Source organism: Lissotriton vulgaris, chromosome 4_1, assembly GCF_964263255.1.
Source record: "Lissotriton vulgaris chromosome 4_1, aLisVul1.2, whole genome shotgun sequence".
NCBI classification, from domain to species: Eukaryota; Metazoa; Chordata; class Amphibia; order Caudata; family Salamandridae; genus Lissotriton; species Lissotriton vulgaris.
This window is the reverse complement of record NC_141691.1, coordinates 2,116,939,340-2,116,960,375: the sequence shown is the minus strand read 5'-3', so window position 1 is coordinate 2,116,960,375 and position 21,036 is coordinate 2,116,939,340. Positions and strand designations below refer to the sequence as shown.

Genomic DNA, 21,036 nt, shown 5'->3' with positions numbered 1-21,036 from the left:
ATGTGTTCACCCTGTGTGCTTCCTCCCACTTCCCTCCCTGATGTGCTCACACATGTGTAGTCCCCCCACTTCCCTCCCTGGTGTGCTCACCCATGTGTACTCCCCCCACTTCTTCCTGTGATGCAGGCCACAGTTTTACATCTCACATCCTCTCCTCTCTTTCCATTAGCTTCATTTCCCACAAAAATTGATTTGCTTCAAGTAAATAAAAGGCAGTGTCATTTACAATGGCAATACCTCAAACTCTAGTCAATGTGAGACCTATTGCATTGCAAATATTTGCCTTGCTAGTTTTGTCGCATGCCTTATTCTCTTCTGAGGACACTCAGGTAATTCACAGTTTCGAGCCAAGGTTACACAGAGCTTTAAGGTCACCAAGTTTTAGAGCTGTTGATTCACTCCTGACACAGCTCCGACAGACGGCGTAAGACTTTGCAGAGACTTACTCCTGCTCCGGGGAATGTTCAGAAGGGGAGCAGCTGAGAAGGGGCTCAGGAGGCCCTTAGTTTTACCAATGCTTGTGCCTCTATTCAGATTGGATTCACAAAGCCAGTACTAGCAGTCAGTTCAGTTCAGTTCAGTTCAAAAGCTTTTATTCGATTTGTGCATACAAATCATACAAGCAGAAATACATAATTGAAATATTAAAAAAAATCGCCATATAATCATTCCTAAAAAGAGAAGAAGGCTAAAGTGCATCAAGTAGGAAGTGATCATGCCTCTATAGGCCAACATATTATTATAAAATACAAACATTCTTACATTGATTAACTGGGGATCAGTAGGAGTTACTCACTAGACTTTTCATGGGGTACTGTACATTAAAATTATTAAGTAATCATTCAATACTGTGGACCTCTTCATGTTTAGTAATACCTTAATTACAGAAATTGATATAAAATTTAAAAATGAAAGCATATATATACAGACAGGAGTGTTAAACAGTAATATCATCATAAACAGATCCTGGCAGCTGTATAGCATAAGTACAGACAGGTAAGTAGACAACATTATAATACAATACTTTTCCTGGCAGCTGTACATTTTAAAATAAAAGTAGCCAAAAAGAAACAAGTCTCCTCGTTCTCTAATGAAGATAAAAATATCAATGCTGTTTGTGTGGTACAAATGTTATATTTGATAAAGATAGGTTTAAGGTATTTTAACCTAAAAAACTGATAAAATTTACAAAAAAGCAAAAAATGGCAACTACTCTGCCTGGAGGTGCTGTCGCATGGACAAGGTATGTTTGAACTAGTTTTTGTGTTTGGAAAAGCAACCAAGTGGTGTACAATGCCCAATCTGACCCGTGTTAGGACATACTGGTGAGAAGGGCGAGTCACAAATACAAGATAGGATTGTAGTCCGGGGGCTAGATTTAAGTCTTTATAAAATTTCATAGTAACAAGATTGCCAACGGCTTTGTCTCGTTCGGCCTTACGAAAATTAAGAAACGTTATCTTAATTTCTTTTTTTGAAATGGAGACAACCTTTTCAGGCTCACGGAACACATCAATGTTAAAAAGAAGTAGATACCAACGATGAATGTATCTTAACCATGATACGCGTGAGGAGTGATCCAAGCCTATACAATCAAGGATAATATCCTTGGTGAATCGAGTCTCTGACTTAGCCCAAATAGAACGCCACAATAAGAGTGGCCGAACTGCTGCTAAGTCAGAAATATACTCGATCCCAACTTCTTCGTGGATCAACTGGATGGAGGCAGAAGGGGGAACACATAACAACCTCCTTAAGAACTTGTTTTCCTCCTTCTGTAAGGAAATACCCTCACAGTGACCCCACACCCCTGCCCCATACAGAGCAGAGGAAACACAACAAACATTGTAAATGTTCATCATATCTAGGATACTTCGTGAGCCGAGTTTAGAGGCAAAACGAAATATGCTACTAGTGGACCGTAGCATTTTTATTTTTACGGCATCAAATTCCGCATTCCAAGACCCACTATTATTATACGTTATTCCCAGATAACAAAAGGATTTAACAGAAGTTAGCTTTTCCTTGTCAAGAAAGAAAGTGTGCTTTACCTGCTTGGCTGCCTGACCACATGACATTACATATGTCTTAGTTTTATTCACACGAAGCCGCCTAGCTTGAATGAACAGCATAAAATTATCAATTAGGCGCTGTAGGCCCAACTGTGTTCGAGATAAAAGAACAGCGTCATCCGCATAAAGTAACAGCGGAACAGGTTTACCATCAATCAAAGGGGCATCTGCTGGGATGTCAGTCAGGGATCGGTCAACACCATTAATAAAAAGGGAAAATAAAAGCGGGGCTAAAACACAACCCTGACGTATGCCCCGAGATACTCTAAAGAACGGGGTACATTCACCAAGGGTGCCATAGCGGACTTTACATGAGAGTTTTTCGTACAGTCTAGCTAAAAAATACACTATTTCCCTTGGTGCCCCTGCATCAAGCAGAACCTCCCAGAGAATATTATGGTTAACCAAATCAAATGCGCTGCTCAAATCAGCAAAACATAAAAAGAGGTTGCCACTTTTAGCCACAGTATATTTACTGATTAAAAGGTCCAGATTTACGCATTGGTCCAGTGTACCCAGGCCTTTGCGAAAGCCATATTGGACTCTAGTTAAAATGTTAAAATCAGTTGCCCAGTCTTCAAGCCTCTTCAGCAAAATCCTACTCATCACCTTTACAGAGGCGTCCAGTAGCGAAATTGGACGATAATTAGAGGCCTCTGACTTGTCACCTTTCTTATGTAAAGGAATGATGATCGATTGACCCCAAGTAGAAGGAAATTCACTTTCAGCCGCACAATTGAAAACCCTCGTCAAAATGGGAGCCCATAACGCTGTTTCATCTCTGTATAAGTCCAGAGGAACCCCATCGGGGCCAGGGGCCTTGCCTCCTTTACTTAAAGAGATAGCTTCCTGACATTCTTCTAGTGTTATAGCCATCGAAAGGGGCAACCATGGGTTTATAGCTGATGGTGATAACTCAGAGGTTGACCTTTCTGGATTAAATATTTTAGAAAAATGATTAACCCAATCGCTACATGCCACGTAGGAGGTCAGTTCTGGGACATTTTCTTTATTGAGAAACGGGCTATTAATTGTTTCCCAATAGAGTTTACTATTTTTGGTCTCAGCAGCCTCCCTCAGCTTATCCCACGCCTCAGACTGTAGTACCCTTTTCCTTTTATTAATAGCTGTTTTATAACAGACCCTGAGGTATTGTATATCCGCCTTAACACGTGGTTTAGTGCCTAGCGCATTCTTTAGGTCACGGAGGGCGACTATACATGTCTTATCAAACCACCCCTGTTTTGGACCACCATTGGCTGACGGGGTCTTGGTAAAAATACCATCAATAATGCTATTCATAGATACAAAACAATCTATTAAACAGCCAGAATCACTGTCATCATTCAAACAATAACTAATTTGGTTCTTGCAAAGAGTAACGACCTCCTTCTGCTTGGCTTTGGAGTTTAAACCAGTCCATTTAACCCTCAGGCCCTTTGGTCTAATAGGCACTATATCAGATGTACATTTACCACCTGGAACTGATGAGGTACCATGCCCCAAGAGGGTAACACGTAGGCTATTGTGGTCACTGAGACTTTCTTCATTCACATACAGGTCCGTATAGGCTCCACTGCTAGACAGCAAAATATGATCTATGAATGAACCTGCACCTCTGCCTGTAAATGTGGGGCATATAATTGCCCGATTATTAACATTGCAATTTAACAGGGTCATGTCTAGCGTGACTAGCATATTATTTAAAGTGGAACCATAACTGCAGTGTTGAAAGTGGGGAGAATCCTCCCTCCCCCCCTGGTCTCCCCAATGGCTATTTAATGCTGCATCGAAGCCACAGATGTTCCCATTAGACAGATGGCAGGGCTGCAAGTTAAAATCACCAGCCCAAACCACCTCAGCCTTTCTTTTCGAAATATCAAGAGCCTTATTGATTTCCCTTTCTAGAGGCAGTAAAATATCCCCCCTGGTAGCATCAAAAATATTATTATAGAAATTAACAATGACTAAATCAATATTCTTCCTACACTCCACCCTAATAACTTGGCTGTATGTCCCCACGGTTGTGCTGTATTTGACTGTACAGTCACACAGCTTGGTTGACACTAACAATAAAAGGCCCCCCTTAGCCCTTCCCGAGCTAGATTTAGTTGCACTAAGACAGAAGGATACATATCCTTCGATGTTGATAGGGTCTGGACACCAAGTTTCCTGAAGTAGGATTAGATCAAAACCCTCACCCAAAAAACTGGTCCAAAAGGGTGTACCTAATTTGCCGGTAAGACCTGCGATGTTCCAAGAAATAAGAGAAATTCCTGCTGGTTTACCAGGATTACCCACAACAGATAACTCCAGCTGATTAGCTGGTGGTAAAAAGGCAGGACCCTCTTCCCGAAAGATGGTAACTGGACTTAGGCTCGGGCTAGCAGTAGTTATACATATATCAGAGCTACCCTGATTACCTATGTACTGGGGAGGTATTGGTGGTGACAATGTAGTGGATTCGTGAGGTACAGCAAGGGGCGTGGCAGAGGAAGAAGAACACTCCATATCAAGAAAGGGCTTAGGAGTGTTTAAATCCAGTGCTTCTAGGGGGCTAAGTCAGTCTACCTCATCTAGCACGGCATATCTATTTGGGTGGGCGAATTGTGAGGACATGGGGTCTTGGGAGTGGGGCGGGTCCTGCCACGTTTGTTGCCACGGATGTTTGTCTAATTGTGGTGGCTGAAAAGATTGCTGCCATTGGTAAGCAGGCTGGGGTAAAGGTGGCGGAAAATGAAAAGGGTGTTGCCAGTGAGCTTTAACTTGGTGCATAGGAAAGGGTGAGGCATTTGGTAGCTGCTGCTGTAAATTAACATAATGTGGGAAAAAAGGGGGCGGATAAGGTGGTTGCAGCCAAGGTTTAACAGCTTGCTGTGGGAAAAATCCCGGTCCACTGTTACTTTGAAAAGTGGAACAGGGAGGGTTAGGTCGTGCGGGTTTTGATAAAAAATACGACAAAGGGAGTGATTTAATTTGAGTCGCAGGACCACTATTGGGTGCATTACATACATAACTTGCTGCCCCTACATCCCTAAAATTAACAGTTATTACGTCCCCTACTATTGATTTCTTACTTCTGCCTACCCAATCCCCTCTCCGTACGGTAAGAATTTCACCGTTCATGTTATTAGGTAGGGGTTTATGTAGATGGAGCCATTGAGCACATTTGTTTCTAAGCTCGGTAAACGTTTCTTTTACTCCCTCTTTCAATGGGGGAACTGCTGTCAACACAACAACAAACGGAGAAACCTCCGGTGGTAAATTAATGGACCTGAAACGTGCCTGCTTTGGCTTAGGCCCTTCAGGTTTATTTGTAAGAGGAGGTGCGGTGATTGGATTGGGTTTCCCTGCTACTTCATTAGCTTGAATAGATGTGGTGGCAATATTAGCAACAACAGAGTGTTGATTTGCCTGAACAGGGACATTCTCCTTTGAAATCGGTACAGTTATTGGTTGAACGGAGTTGTTCACTGTTTACGACACAAGGGGTACTGGGTTCCCAGGGGCTGCAATACCTTGAACCTTATTTAATACATCTTTAGGGGACTGGGTGCACGTTAAGCATTCAGGGGCTAATTCTGTAGTCCCTTGCAACTGAACATGCCCTTGTCCCTGCTTTTTTTGTGGCCATTTGGAGTGTATTAAGGAAGTAAGCCTGTCCACTTTAGAAATTAAAGGTTTGATTTGTGCTGCTAAAGTGGCTTCAAGGTCTAGTTTTAAGTCTATAACCATATTTTGCACCCAGCACGGGATACCTGATGTCATTTGTGGGGTAGGGGAGATCAAATTGTGATTCCTAACTGGTGCTTTTACTTTACTTTTGCCCTTCGATGTAACCTTAGGAGGGTTAGGAGCCCTTCTCCGGGGAACAATGGGTACAGGGGCTGTTTCCACATCATTTGACCCACTCAGACTCGGCTCCACTTTGTCAGGCGACTGGCAGCTTTCTAGATCTGGTGTAACCTCCAGGTCTTCAAAAGACGGATCCGAGTCTGATGGGGCAACCGATAAATCAACAGTATTAGGTACAGTCGGAACACTGTTAGTAGGCATGGTTATGGGTAAGGAGCAATTATTCAAAGTCTGCATGGCAGGGGATTTAGCCTTTGCCAAAGGGCCCAAGGATGAGCGCCTAGCGTTAGCAAGGTCCATAGAGACTCTTTTTTCCAATAATACAATACTTTGGTCAATAGTCTCGTGCACGCGTGAAATAAACAAATCAATAGGTCCAGTCACCTGAGCTACCGCCGTAGCTTTTTTCGCGCAACTTCGAGTTCTGTTGCGTAAGGTCGACATTTTAGACGTTTTGGTTGTCAAGGGCGAAGACACAAGAGTTCTGGGCCAGGGCCGTCCTCTGCCGTCCTTGAACGGCCTTAAACGGCCCGCTCTTTGCCCGGTCTTCGCCCCGGTCGTCGCCCCGGTCGTCGCCCCGCGCGCGTCCCGCGTCGCGGTGGATCTGAGGCCAGCAATGAAGGGGGAGGCTAGGGGCGTGGCCGCCGGGGGAAGAGGCAGCAGCTGTGTGCAGCTGAGGCTGCTGGACCTCGCAGTCCCCCGGTAGGCTCCACGCACAATCTGTAGATGCAATCCTCAACCTGGGAGCGCGTTACTCACCACGGACTGTGGATCCGCTCACACCAGGGAGGACGAGGCAAAGGAAGCGTTGAGCGGCACCCGCGAAGCGGGTGTCGCGAACAGTTGCAGGAGATGGCAGGAGGCAGGGAAGCACACAGCACGAGTCTGGCTCCTCACGGAAAGCAGGTAAGCCCAGAAAGCGCCGATTGACCAGAAACCCAGGCGATGTTAAATGCGAAGGCTGGGGGCGTGGCCGCCGGGGGAAGAGGCAGCAGCTGTGTGCAGCTGAGGCTGCTGGACCTCGCAGTCCCCCGGTAGGCTCCACGCACAATCTGTAGATGCAATCCTCAACCTGGGAGCGCGTTACTCACCACGGACTGTGGATCCGCTCACACCAGGGAGGACGAGGCAAAGGAAGCGTTGAGCGGCACCCGCGAAGCGGGTGTCGCGAACAGTTGCAGGAGATGGCAGGAGGCAGGGAAGCACACAGCACGAGTCTGGCTCCTCACGGAAAGCAGGTAAGCCCAGAAAGCAGTCAACAAGCACTGACAAAACCAATACTGGCAGCCAACAAACATTGACAAAGTGTCAATACTGGCAGCCAACAAGCATTGACAAAACCAATACTGGCAGCCAACAAACACTGACAAAACCAATACTGGTAGCCAACAAACATTGACAAAGTGTCAATACTGGCAGCCAACAAGCATTGACAAAGTGTCAATACTGGCAGCCTACAAGCATTGACAAAACCAATACTGGCAGCCAACAAACACTGACAAAACCAATACTGGGAGTCAACAAGCATTGACAAAGTGTCAATACTGGCAGCCAAAACGCACTGACATAACCAATACTGGCATCCAACAAGCATTGACAAAGAAATTACTGGCACTCAACAAGCATTGACAAAGTGCCAATACTGGCAGCCATCAAGCACTGACAAAGCCAATACTGGCAGCCAACAAGCATTGACAAAGTGTCAATACTGGCAGCCAACAAGCACTGACAAAACTAATACTGGCAGCCAACAAGCACTGACAAAGCCAAACCTGGCAGCCAACAAGCATTGACAAAGTGTCATTATTGGCAGCCGACAAGCACTGTGAGAACAAGGTAGGAGTATAGAGGGAAAGGAAAACTAGGACGCCCTCCACTCAGTAAATCACCAAAATACAAATGTCCTAGTGTTCAAGGCAGTTCTCGTCTAATGATCTACAGACATCACTAGTTGTACATGAATTACAACAGACCTCTCTTCTTACAGAGATTTAGAGTAGGGGATGTCTCAGTCTGCTGCCATTATTAAAAACAGCCCAACTCTGATCAACAAACTTAGACACACACAAAATCCACATTCACCTAAAATGACAACAGAAAAAGGTGAGAAAGGCGAGATAGCACCTCACGGGCGCACCACCAATGGGACCCCTGGCTGGTACTCACCAGGATGGCCCTGTTATCATCATTGGTGCCATCAAGCCGTAACGTTACGGCTTGATGGCACCAATGATGATAACGGGCTGTAGATCATTAGACGAGAACTGCCTTGAACACTAAGACATTTGTATTTTGGTGAGCCAACAAGCACTGACAAAGCCAATACTGGCAGCCAGAAATCATTAACAAAGGGAGATCTTGACACATTAGAGGCAACAACAGGAGTGGGAAACATGGCGGCAGCTAGTTGAGCAGCCACTGCACTCTGGCTTGGGCTCCCGTGAGGTCCTTTTGCTCCTTGTTGTGATGCCGAGATTTTCGGCCGTTTGAAAACTTTTTTTAACTGTTGGCGGTGTGGTGTGCTCGACTCGGTGGGCGATAGACTGAAAGTGTTGATTTTTTCTTTTGGGGGCATTTGCCGCAGCCTGTTGTACCTTTGCTTAGCTCTCGGTCTTTGGTTCGGAGCTTGGGAGTAGCGTGTTGTGCTGCTCTATATTATTATTTTTTTCTTATTTGTTTTCTTCTTTGGTCTGTGGTTTGCCGGGCGTGAGTGTTCCGCTATCGATGTGCCTGGGGATTGTGCCCCCCCCCGTTACCTGGGCTGTCGCGGTTGAGCACGGCTGCACTGGAGCTCCGGAGGGGACGCAGGGTTCGGAGCCTCCTCCTCCGGGGCGCTCGGGGCAGCGGCAGCACCGGTGCTTCCGGAGTCTCTGAGGATGGAGGTGCTCCGGACAACCTGAAGGTGGATTGTGCCGGCATTTGAAGAGATAGTGAGGCTAATGAAGACACGGAGTCGATGCAATCCCAGACCCAGGTGAGGAGAGAGTGTATCGGGAGCACCGCGGCCCAAGTATCACCACAGGCGAGATCTGTTGCTTTGGGTCTTGGAGGTCTTGGATTTCTCAAGAAAGCTAAGAAGCGTGGAGCAAAAAACCCAAAGGAACCGGTGGGGGTGGTATGCCCCCCGCCTGAGTCAAATAAGGCTTCGAAGAACCAGGGTCCGATTACTTGCATTAATAGAACTAATACTTCTACCTTTTTGTGCAGCGAAGTCAAGGCAAAACGGGCAAAACAGGCAAAAACACGTAAGCCTGTTGGGGCGGCTCTAGTTCTTAGCAAAAAAATAACACCTTCACTTAGGGGATACTTTATGGTTCTGCCACAAGTTTTGGACCTGGTAAAAGAGGGGGTGTCCTGTAGAGCAGTTCGTGGGTGGGTCTCCCCTCCTCCCGGTGCCTAAGAAGTGGAAGAGCTGGCAGGGGCCCCACTAGTGGCAGATAACCTCCATAACAATAGTGGAGCCTCAGATCCTATTTTGGGTGAAGAGTGCGACACAGTGGTGACTGCTGAGGCGGCTCCGGAATTGGAAAATTTAACAGAGGTAACAGAGGTAACAGCTGCGCCTCAGGGGGACACAATTCTAGCAATGGGCAACTCTCAGGGTGAAGCTGGCCCTTCAATGGCATCCTTGGAATCCATGCTTTCAGCTCTGTGTTTGGATATAAAAAGGGGGTTCGAAGTCTCTACAGCTAATCAAACGGAAATCAGAAGCTTTTGCGAATCTTTGGAGAGTAAAATCGACGTGCTAAATGCTATACCTGTGGCCCTGGAAGATACTGTGGTGGGTCTTTCTGTCCATCTTGGGAAGGCCGAAGCAGATATTAGTAATCTCAAAAAGGAAGATCTTGTTTTCTCTGAGAGATTGGAAGTCTTGGAGAACAACGCACGTCACAATAATCTTCGTATTCTTAACTTTACCGAGAGGAGCAAGGGATCTGACATTAAGCAGTATGTGATTGTTCTCTTAAAAGAAGCTTTGGGACTCGACCAGTCAACAGAAGATCTGCGAACAGATATTCAAAGAATACATAGGGACCCCTTAAGGAGGAATCCACAGAGATCTAAACACAGGAAGATCCTGGTTAATTTCCACACTTACTCCCTGAAAGAGCAGATTCTTAATCAAGCCTTAAAACAAAAGACCCTGAGTGCTAAAGGCTTCCTATTTCAAATAAGATCGGACCTGTCCAGGGCAACCCTGAACAGGCAGTGGGAGTTAGGGAGGAGGTTCGAGGCCTTCAGGAAACTTGGGGCGGTTGCACAACTTAAGTTCCTGGCTGCTTTAAAGATAATGCATAACAATAAAATGTACAATATCAGATCTGTAGAGGCCGCTGATGAACTATTGTTGGACCTGGTTAGAGAGGAAGGATCGTTGGGATAGACTTAGGAGTCAGGTCCAGCTTTTAGTAGCTCCATTACTCCTCCTCCCAGGTACACCCTACTTTGGTCCATTCAGTCTTTATGCTTAGTCTACACTAAGCACAGGGGTTTAATCTCAAAAGACCCTAAATGATTTTCCCCTTGTTTTATTAATTAATAAACTTCTTAATAGTTGATGGCTTAAGGGTAGACATGAAACTGGTAGATAGTAAATCTATCTTTTTTGACTTTTTTATATATAATACAAAAAGTCGGCATCTATGTTTTCTTTACTTTTTCTTTTTTTTAGGAGCGGGGTTTAGTGGGAGCCCGCGGGGTGCAACTCTTTGGACTTAGTCCAGACAGTTAGGGCAAGGGTTTCCCAGGGGGGGTGGTTAGGTTTGGGCACAGGGTACCGGGGTGGGTGTTGCAAGGTAAATAAAAATAAAAAAATCCTCATTCCCTCCCTTACAATGTGTTTTATGAAGTAATTTAAGATGCAATTATAGCTGGATTACACAGGCCTAGGGGGGTCTCGGGCCAAAAATGGATATGATGCAGGGGAGGCAAGGGATGCTGTTTTACCTATGAATAGTTTACAGATCCTCTCCTGGAACGTCAATGGCCTGCACACCAGACCTAGAAGGGACAAGATTCTGCAATATCTTCGGGACTCGGATGCGCGGGTTATTGTGCTCCAGGAGACTCACTTATTAGAATCAGAGATGCATATACTTGCTCAGAAAAACAGATGGATAGATTTTCATGTATCCACAACTCAGACTATGAATATCAGAGGGTTTTTAAGAGATCAGCAAAAGCACGCCTCATCTCAAAATTAGTAGACCCAGGTGGCAGATGGGTCATTGCAACTGTTAATATTTCAGGGGCACAGATCTCTATTGTTGGATACTATGGCCCGAACCAAGACGACCCTTCAGTTCTTAAATCTATTTTTTCTCACCTATTATTGTTTCCGGAACCAACTGTTTTGGTGGGTGATTTTAGCCTTGTTATGGACCCTCATCTTGATAAGTCACCAAATAGTCATGCCTCAGTCCCTTCTAAAACCAGGACTTTCTTACTTGATGCCATGAAACAATACGCCTATTATGATATCTGGAGGCTAAGGTCAGGGCAACGCTTAGGATTCTCATTTCGTAATTATAAATACCGGCATCAATCGAGGATTGATTTCCTCTTGGTTAGTCAGGTTTTGAATGGTTTCGTTAAGAACATCTTATATCTTCCTTCACATTTGTCGGATCACTCTGTGGTCTGGCTGAAATTGGAGGGCATAGTCCCTGTTTCCCCTAGATCGTGGTCATTTTATCGTTCATTACTCCTGGAAGATGAGGAGATTTCTTCTCTGACTATGGAGACAGAGTGGTTCATGAAAATGAACATAGGCTCGGCCTCAATAGGGTGTGTATGGGAGGCTTATAAAGCCTATCTAAGGGGACAAATAACTAGCAGGGCTACCCATAGGAAAAAATATATAGAGAGGAGGTCTCTGCTATGGAGGCTGAAACTGCAAGGTTGCAAGTAGAAATAGATCAATCTACCAGCACCTCTGTCGAAACTCCACAGGAGATACAAAATAGGCTGACAAGGTTAAAGGGACAGCTGGAAACGGTGTTGAATACACGTTTATTTCGCAGGTGGTAGGTGAGCAAAATTGCTCATTTTGAGTATGGTGAAGGGGCAAGCAGGCTTCTCACCTGGAAAGCTAAGACTGACCAAGTTCGAAACAATATCGGGTCAATCACCCAAGGTAATTCAATATTTACATCTGATGAAGATATTCGGAGGGTTTTAAAATCATTTTTCCAATATATTTATAAAGAGGATAATGTATGGACCCTTCTTTAATTGAGGCTTTGCTGAACGAGGTCACGTTGCCTTCCTTGACCATAGAACAACAGGGCCACCTTGATCAAATGATCACGCAGGAAGAAGTTAATGTAGCCATTATGAGTAGCAAAAAGGGGAAGGCGGCAGGCCCCTATGGCCTCTCCTCTGAAATTTACACGGTCTTGGGCAAGACAATTATTCCTACTCTGACTGCCCTCTTTAATCAGATACTCCAGGAAGGGGAATCCCCTCCAGTCTCGTGGGATAATGTGTCCATAACCCTGATTTTAAAACCCGGCCAAGCTGAATCTAACTGTGGGTCTTACAGGCCAATATCTATTTATAATGTGGATTATAACATTTTTACCTCCGTTTTGGCTAAAAGATTGGGGCTGGTTGTAGGTGACATTTTGCATCAGGACCAGAGGGGTTTTGTCAAGGGTCGACAGCTTTCCGATTTGACCTATGACTTGATCGGTGGTATTGACATAGCATCTACTGAATCTCTTCCCCTGGCTGTTCTGACGCTCGACGCAACTAAGGCCTTCGACAGGGTTCATTGGTTATACCTGTCGGGGGTCTTAGGTAAGTTCAAAATCGGGAAAAAATTTTGACGAGCTGTGAGGTTGCTATATCAGAATCCCTCTGCATGTCTTTTGGGGAATGGAATTCTTTCAGACCCATTTAAGATCACAAGAGGTACGCATCAGGGCTGCCCCCTCTCCCCTCTCCTGTTCTATTTGTATATTGAACCTTTTGCCCAACTGCTGAGAGATGACCTTAACATCAAGCCTTCAGGTATGGGGACTGATAGAGGAAGGTGGCCCTGTATGCGGACGACATCTTGATATTCTCGTCTGAGTTGCATACAGCTCTCCCCTTGGTTGTTAAACTAGCCTATAACTTTAGTGCAGTTTCTGGGTATGAAATAAACGCCTCAAAAACAGACATTATGGCCTGGAATATGGGGGAGATCCAGACAGGGCTGCAGCTTAGCTCAAAAATGAGGTACCTTGGAATCAGCATCCTTCAGGATGTTACCAAAATAGTTTAAACTAATCTTTCTGATGTTGCGAAGGAGTGTCGAAAACTCATGCGGGCATGGTCTTTATTACCCCTGTCTGTTTTGGGAAGGGTAAATTTAATAAAAATGTCAATTTTGCCCAGAATTACATTCCTTTTTAATACTATTCCCCTTCCCTTCGGGACTGCTTCTTTACTTAAATTGCAGAGTGGTATTAACTCATTTATTTGGGCTTACCATACGCCTAGGATTGCCTGGAAAAAACTAAGGCGGTGAAGAGAAAAGGGAGGCCTAGCCGCTCCGGATCTTCAGTTGTATGCATGGGCGTTTCAACTTTCCCATTCATGCATGCTACTGAAAATGCCTACTAACACTGGGGTGGGCTATATATTCCAGGCTATGCTTAGAGGGGCTGCACTACCACAAGGGTTTTTTTGTTTAAATTTGGAGATTCCAATTTTTTATATAAAATTAAGTTAAAGGTTTTACAGGGCCTTGCTAGAACATGGGCTAAGTTGAGAAGCTCGGTAGTGCTAGGATATTTTTCCAGAATGGCTCTTTTGTGGGACACACCGGGGGGCCCAGGATGGCTCAAAGATAGACTGGCCTTACCCTTGAGAGAAGCTGGTGTGTAGGTTTGGGGTGATCTGTTTGTGGAAGGGACCCTTATCTCGTGTGAATCTCTCAGGGATAAGGTGGGTTCTGGCCTCTCTAGGTTTAAATACTTACAGATGGCTATCTGGGCCCAGTCGCAGACAGTCACACAGAGCAAATACCTAGTTGGAGGAGGTAACCATCTAGAGTTTCAGCCTGTTAACAAAGCACCGGGAAAAAGGGAAGTCTCTTTTTGGTACCACGCAATATTAGATGAGGTAGATGGTGAATTTCAACTAGCTAATAAGCTTTGGGGAAGTTTCCTCTTGGATCAGGACAATGAACACCTGTGGTTAAATTCCTGGAAGACACTGTGGGAGGTAGTCAAACCAGCATGGCTATGAAGAAATCATCTTTTTACCCTGCATAGGGCTTATTATTCACCTCAGAAACTTTCTCAAATTCTCAAAGGGCCCTCCAGTATCATGCATGAGGTGTGGGACAATAGCTGCTTCCGACATCCATATGTTTTTTGACTGCCCAGTCCTGTCCCTTTTTTGGGATTCCATAGGTAAACTACTGACAACATCTCTTGATTGCCCTATTATAATTAATCTCTCGCTGGTCATATTCGGCTTGTTGAATGGCGTGACAGGCCCTGCTAAACAACTTCTGTTCTACGTTATCATGTTGGCCAGAAGAGAAATTTGTAAAAAATGGAAGGAAGCTTTACCACCCTCCTTTCAGGACTGGCACGCTTCAGTATTACAGGTTTCCAGACTGGACCTCATGAGATCAGGCAATCAAAATAAGCAAGCCTTTTGGAATCTCTTGAAATCGGGGTAGTAATGAGATGACGGACATGGTTTTTTTTTGTTTTTTTTCCCCCGTCCTATGATTACGCTGCCTTGCTACTTCGCAGATAAATCCGGAAACATTAGGTTGCGTCCTGATGTGGATGGGTTGGTCAAGCCTTGTAAGGTGGCTCCCCATAGGTCTTCATAAAAACCGTTAACACTGATAGGTGAAGGCTAAAACCAATACGTCCAGTATGCTGAGGCAGTGTGTGGATATCTCTTGGGTAGAATGGAGCTAGTTGGGTGGAGAATGAGGACAAAAAAAAACCCCCAAAAAACAAAGGAAGATCTTTTGCAGTGCTTATGAGGGGCTGTCCTTGCCCTTCTTCCTCTCTCTCTCTCTGCTCCTTCCACTCACCCACCTTCCTCTATTAATTATCCCCTTAGCACCCCCTCCCCCCCCCACATAGAGGCTGCTGCCCCACAACAGTACTCCGCCCCCTCAGGATGGCTTCTGCGCCCTCAGCTTGTGACCCTTTTCATTTGGATTTGACACGGTTTCTTGTCGCCCCTGTGGATGTGCAGAGACAGAGACACTGACACACAGGGCACATTCAATGGATTGTGTTAATACTTTACCATAATAAATGTAAACATTACAAGCAGGGATGTTTACACCACCGTCACAACTGTCTTTTAGGTAAAGCATTCATTCATTAAGATAGCCACCGTGTATGCAAGAACACCAGGGCAATCTGTCTTAGCCTAGCCCGAGCAAATAAGCATTGGCAAAGCCAATAGATTTATTAACTTTTGCACATGCTTGTTAGTTTGCTGTAGTATGTCAAGAAGATACATTCACCTCAGCAACAGTGAAAAATGAAAACAGAGGCAAACACCTCTCCCTGTTTCCGCGCTGTGCTGTTTACAGCTCAAACACATACTGAAAAATTTCTGTGAAAAAGGTGATTCCCTCATTTGCATGGGGGCGGGGCAACATCTGAATAAGGCTACTCCTTTGCTTTCCACTTCTGCTCCTGCGTCTTCATCTCTGTGAGCCAATCAGAGACTGACCCGAAGCCTCTACAAGAGAGGTATCACAGCGAGCTGAAAGTAAACTTCCAGTGACATGCTTCGTCTGTGCCCCCTCCTTCTGTGCATGAGGTTCACTGCACCTGTGGTACAAGTCCCTGCACTTCCCACTTCTGAGTCTTCATCACTGTGGGCCAATCAAAGACTGACCTGAAGCCCCCACAAGTGAGGCATCACAGCGAGCTGAAAGTAAACTTCCAGAGTGAAATGCTTCTTCTGTGCTCCTTCCTTCTGTGCATGAGGTTCACTGCACCTGTGGTACAAGTCCCTGCACTTCCCACTTCTGAGTCTTCATCACTGTGGGCCAATCAAAGACTGGCCTGAAGCCCCTACAAGTGAGGCATCACAGCGAGCTGAAAGTGAACTTCCAGAGTGACATGCTTCTTCAGTGCTCCCTCCTTCCGTGCATGAGGTTCACTGCACCTGTGGTACAAGTCCCTGCACTTCCCACTTCTGAGTCTTCATCACTGTGAGCCAATCAGAGACTGACATGAAGCCCCTACAAGTGAGGCATCACAGCGAGCTGAAAGTAAACTTCCAGAGTGAAATGCTTCTTCTGTGCTCCTTCCTTCCGTGCATGAGGTTCACTGCACCTGTGGTACGAGTCCCTGCACTTCCCACGTCTGCATCTGCATCACTGTGGGCCACTCAGAGACTGAACCGAAGCCCCTACAAGTGAGGCATCACAGCGAGCTGAAAGTGAACTTCCAGAAGGACATGCTTCTTCTGTGCTCCTTCCTTCTGTGCACGAGTTTCACTGCACCTGTGGTACAAGTTACTGCGCTTCCCACTTCTGAGTCTTCATCACTGTGGGCCAATCGGAGACTGACCTGAAACATCTACAAGTGAGGCATCACTTTACAACTGTTCTTAAACACACTATGAAACTCTGGTGGAACAAATCTAGAACTTTGCATCAAATACCCTGGTTCTCTTTCATGTGCAATTTTAATTCACATCCATGTTTTATCCACAGATCTTTCTACATGAAACAAGCATTGGCAAAGAAAACAGGACTGGCACTCTATTTTAAGTGCACCTTCACTGATTGGTGAGCTTGCATGTGTGTGGTGTTGTGGATGGATGAGTGGATGAATGCAACAATAGGTTAACAGGGCATGACTGCAAGCATCAGTGACCGAGTGCAGAGGCGAAGAGTCAGCGAGTACAGGCTTGGACACTTGAACGCAGTGAAGAGGCATTTCCGTTTATCAACCAGACCTATTGGCTTTGACTCTGCAGTCTGAGTATGTAATGGTGGACACTTAAAATTGGGCATTCAGATCTGCACTCTTGGCCTGACTCCTAAAATCCCTCCTGTGTATAGAAACCCTGTAGGCGCACTCGATGCGCTATAAAGACACACATGACTGCTGCATGTGACCACTACACCCAGGCCCAACAACAGCAGGATTGTTGCATTCAGACCACTGAGTACCTTGCATGGGGCGTGATTGAGGGGGACACATATGAAACCTCTAAAATTGCTGTAGATAATGTAGCCAGTATCAGAAAAGTGCAAAGGGCAGCTTTTTAAGAACAAGCCTTGGCAAAGCCAGTAGGTCTCACCTACAAGAAAGCTATTAGCTTTGGCATGGTCTTTTAGCGTGGCTGCTGCTCAGCATGGCTTAAAGTTAGTGGTATGGTGAAGAGGGGAGTGGAGTGGAGTAGGGAATCATAGAGTGGAGTGGCGGAGTGGAGTGTTGTAAAGTGGCATATATTGGAGTTGCATAGATGGGAGTGGTGTGCATTGGAATGAAACAGAGTTGAATAGCATACAGTAGACTGGCATAGAGTAGAGAGGCGTAGAGAAGAGTGGCGTAGAGTAGAGTGTCGTAGAGTGGCATTGAGAAGAGTGGCATACAGAAGAGTGGCGTAGAGAAGAGTGGCGTACAGTGGTATAGAGTGTTGTGGCCTAGACTGGAATAGATTGGCATAGAGTAGGGTGGCAGAGAGTACAGTGGCATAGAGGAAAGTGGCGCAGAGTGGAGTGGTACATAGTGTCGAAGAGTGGTGTGGCCTAAAGTGGAATGGATTGGCATAAAGTGGAGTGGGATAGAGTGGAGATCTGTAGAGTGCATAGAGTGAAATGGTGTGGAGTGGCGTAGACTAGAGTGGAAAGGCGTAGAGTGCCACTGGATGACACTGTGTGGAGTGGAGTGGCATAGAGTGGAGTGGTGTAGAGTGGAGTGGAGTAGAGTATTGTAGATTGGCGTGTCGTATATTGGAGTGTTGGAGAGTGGAGTGGCGTGGCGTACAGTGCTGATAACATTGTGGCGAGGGGCGTTTAGTGGAGTGGCACAGATTGGTGTGCCATATATTGAAGTGCCACAGAGTGGAGTAGCATACAGCGAAGTGATGTGTAGTTTCATAGATTAGCATAGCGTGTATTGGAGTGCCGCATAGAGGAGTGGCCATTGTGTTGTTGGATAACATTGTGTGGAGTGGAGTGGCGCATAGTTGAGTGGTGTAGAGTGTAGTGGCATAGATTGGTGTGCTGTGTATTGGAGTTCTGCATGGAGGAGTGGCGTAATGTGTTGCTGGATAACATTGTGTGGAGTGGAGTGGTGTAGAGTTGAGTGGGGCAGATTGGCATGCCGTATATTGGAGCGCCGCATAGAGGAGTGGCCTAATGTGTTGTTGGATAACATTGTGTGGAGTGGAGTGGTGTAGAGTGGAGTGGCGTAGATTGGTGTGCTGTGTATTGGAGTGCCATAGAGTGGAGTGGCGTATAGTGGAGTGCTGTATAGTGGAGTGGCATAGATTGGCAAGCCGTATATTGGAGCGCCGCATAGAGGAGTGGCCTAATGTGTTGTTGGATAACATTGTGTGGAGTGGAGTGGTGTAGAGTGGAGTGGCGTAGATTGGTGTGCTGTGTATTGGAGTGCCATAGAGTGGAGTGGCGTATAGTGGAGTGCTGTATAGTGGAGTGGCATAGATTGGCATGCTGTAGATTGGAGTGCCGCTTAGAAGAGTGGCATAATGTGCTGTTGGATAACTTTGTGTGGAGTGGAGTGGTGTAGAGTTGAGTGGGGCAGATTGGAGTGATGTAGAGTAGCATAACGTTGAGTGGCGTAAAGTAGTACAGTTGTTAGTATAAGTAGCAAAACAGTCAATAGAAATGTCAGATAGAGTGAAGGCAGTGTGAATATTATTATTATTATTATTATGCGTTCTTATATAGTGCTCGATTACCCGTAGGCATCTCGGCGCTTGCCTTGGGAACCCGTCCTGGCTTTTTACTCTGCTAGATACCCGTACTGGGCATCCCCGAGGTGAAAGCCAGGCATCCTGCCGCGGGGGGCCGTAGTGGAGATTAAGCAAGCTATTGCCCAGAGCTGCAGAGTGTGAACCCGTGATTCGAGTAGGCACCGAAATGAGAATTATTGAGTCCGTGGATATTTGGGCTCAAGACCCTGCCGCGTCGGGAATTGAACCCTGGTCCCGGGTCTGACCTCTGCTTCAGGGTCTGCCTCCTCTAACCAGTGAGCCACACTTCTCCAGAAGAAGCTGTATGTCTGTGATTAAGGTGAGAAAGCACATTGAACATTTAAAGATACGACTGAAATGCTTATAAAATAAAAACATTAAAAACAATGTGTTGAAAAAAGACACGGAAGGGCAAAGACGAGGAAGAACATATGTACTTGGTCCCTGCTCCAGGGAGGAACTGACACAAGAAAGGAAAGGAGGCCTATGGGAGCTAAGCAATGGAATGATCGCAAGTGAGAGTGACAATGAAAACAACGAATGGCAAGCTGTGGGCGGGTTCTAAGCCCCTAATTGTAACCAATGAGCTGTGCAGGCGTGACCTAACATGGGGGGCATGCAAATGGAACATCAGCTTCAAGGCATTTTTCCACATGTTGCGTTTATTTAAATCTCGTGTCTCTGCAGGTGCTGAGTATAGATATTTAGTGGGACAGAGTGTACAATAAGAACAGGCATTGGCAAGAGGATAGGTCTGAGATGCACTCTAAATTACAAGTCAACTATCTTGACTTTGTCGAGGTTTATTTAAAACAAGCAAGAACTATTGACTTTATCAATGCTTGTTTTACTTCACTTGACAACCCTAACTCCTCATAAAATTCCCGCCATCAGATCGTTCGCATAAAAAGTTGTAAATTCCTGCTCCGCTTTTCACTGCTGCCCCCCAGGTGTCATTACATCTTCTTACCTGTAGGCGGCAGGCGCTTCCTCTTACGGCTCTCCTCTCCGGGGGGTGTCTGTGTGGACCCCTCGGGTCCTGTCCTCGGTATCAGGCTCTTCTGCTCTGTCTCAGACCCCTTCTTCTGTGCCTCTCTCCTGTCCGGGCTCTCCCTCCCCAGCAGCATCTCACCTCCTGACTCCGCATTTTCTCCTCCTCTCCATTTGTCTTGATGAAGCCCCAGCCCTGAGCCCCTTATCTCTCTCATGTCTCCCTTACCCTGCATGAGCCCCTCCGCCCTCTGTCCCTCTGACCCAGACCCCTCCTTCAGAGCCTCTCTCCTGCCCGGGCTCTCCCTCCCCAGCGGCATCTCACCCCCTGACTCCGCATCTTCTCCTCCTCGCTCTGTGTCTTGGTGAAGCCCCAGGCCTGAATCTCTCCTCTCTGTTCTGACTCCCTGACCCGGCCGGGGCCCACCCTCCCCATGATCCTCTGAGCCAGGATCTCTCAAAGCCCCCGGCCCCGGACCTGAGCTGTCCTGACCCCCGGGCTCTGCCAGGTGCTCGGGGGTGTCGGGGATTGAAGAATTTGACCAGGGGGGGCAGCTGCCAGCTTCAGAGCTCCCAGAGTCCCTGCTCTCACAGCCCTCTGAAGGCCCCTCGCTTATGGGGCTGATCGGAGGTGAGGAATACCCCGAGCTGGTGCTGGCAGGGCGGCTCCGAATGAGCTCTAGGAAGAGCCCCCCTCTCCTGAGGCTGACGGCTTTGTAAAGCGGGGGCCTTGTCTTCCAGGCTGCATCACCCACAGGCGGCATGAACGCGCCCCCCTGACACTGCGGCTTCTCCTCGGCAGGCCCGGGGTCTCGGGGGTGGGGTGGGCCCTTCTCTAAGTCTAGCTCGCTCACAAACCCCATCACAGCGCTCCCCGGACCCTCCATCCTCTCAGCTCTTGATGTCTTGTAGAAGTGAAGCTGCCTCTCCCCCTCCTGCTGTAAACATCTCTCTCCTGATGTCACAGGTGTGTGCAGAGCAGCGCCGACCTTTGCACTCGGCTACTAGGTGTGGGTGGGGCTTCTCTCACCTGGCATCAGACGCCCTGTGGCGTGGAACTGAGCAGGCGCTAAAACTTTATCTCCTCGTCCCATTAGTTTACAAGGCATTTGTGAGGGGCAAGGGGTCGGGGGCTCCCTTGATTCACCCTATCAGGCGCCTCTAACCAGCGTTGGAACTGGATAAT

General features: G+C 46.6%; 1 protein-coding gene across 1 annotated transcript in view; it reads right to left on the bottom strand.

The window, feature by feature from the left end:
• The window catches only part of LOC147725155 (C-type lectin domain family 2 member L-like), a 115,531-nt gene extending 95,445 nt beyond the window's left edge, over positions 1-20,086 (bottom strand). Inside the window, exon 1 of the mRNA XM_086967122.1 lies at positions 19,831-20,086. Coding sequence (XP_086823248.1) covers positions 19,831-20,086 — 256 coding nt within the window. The remainder of the gene's footprint in view (positions 1-19,830) is intronic.
• Between the last annotated feature and the right edge of the window lie 950 nt (positions 20,087-21,036).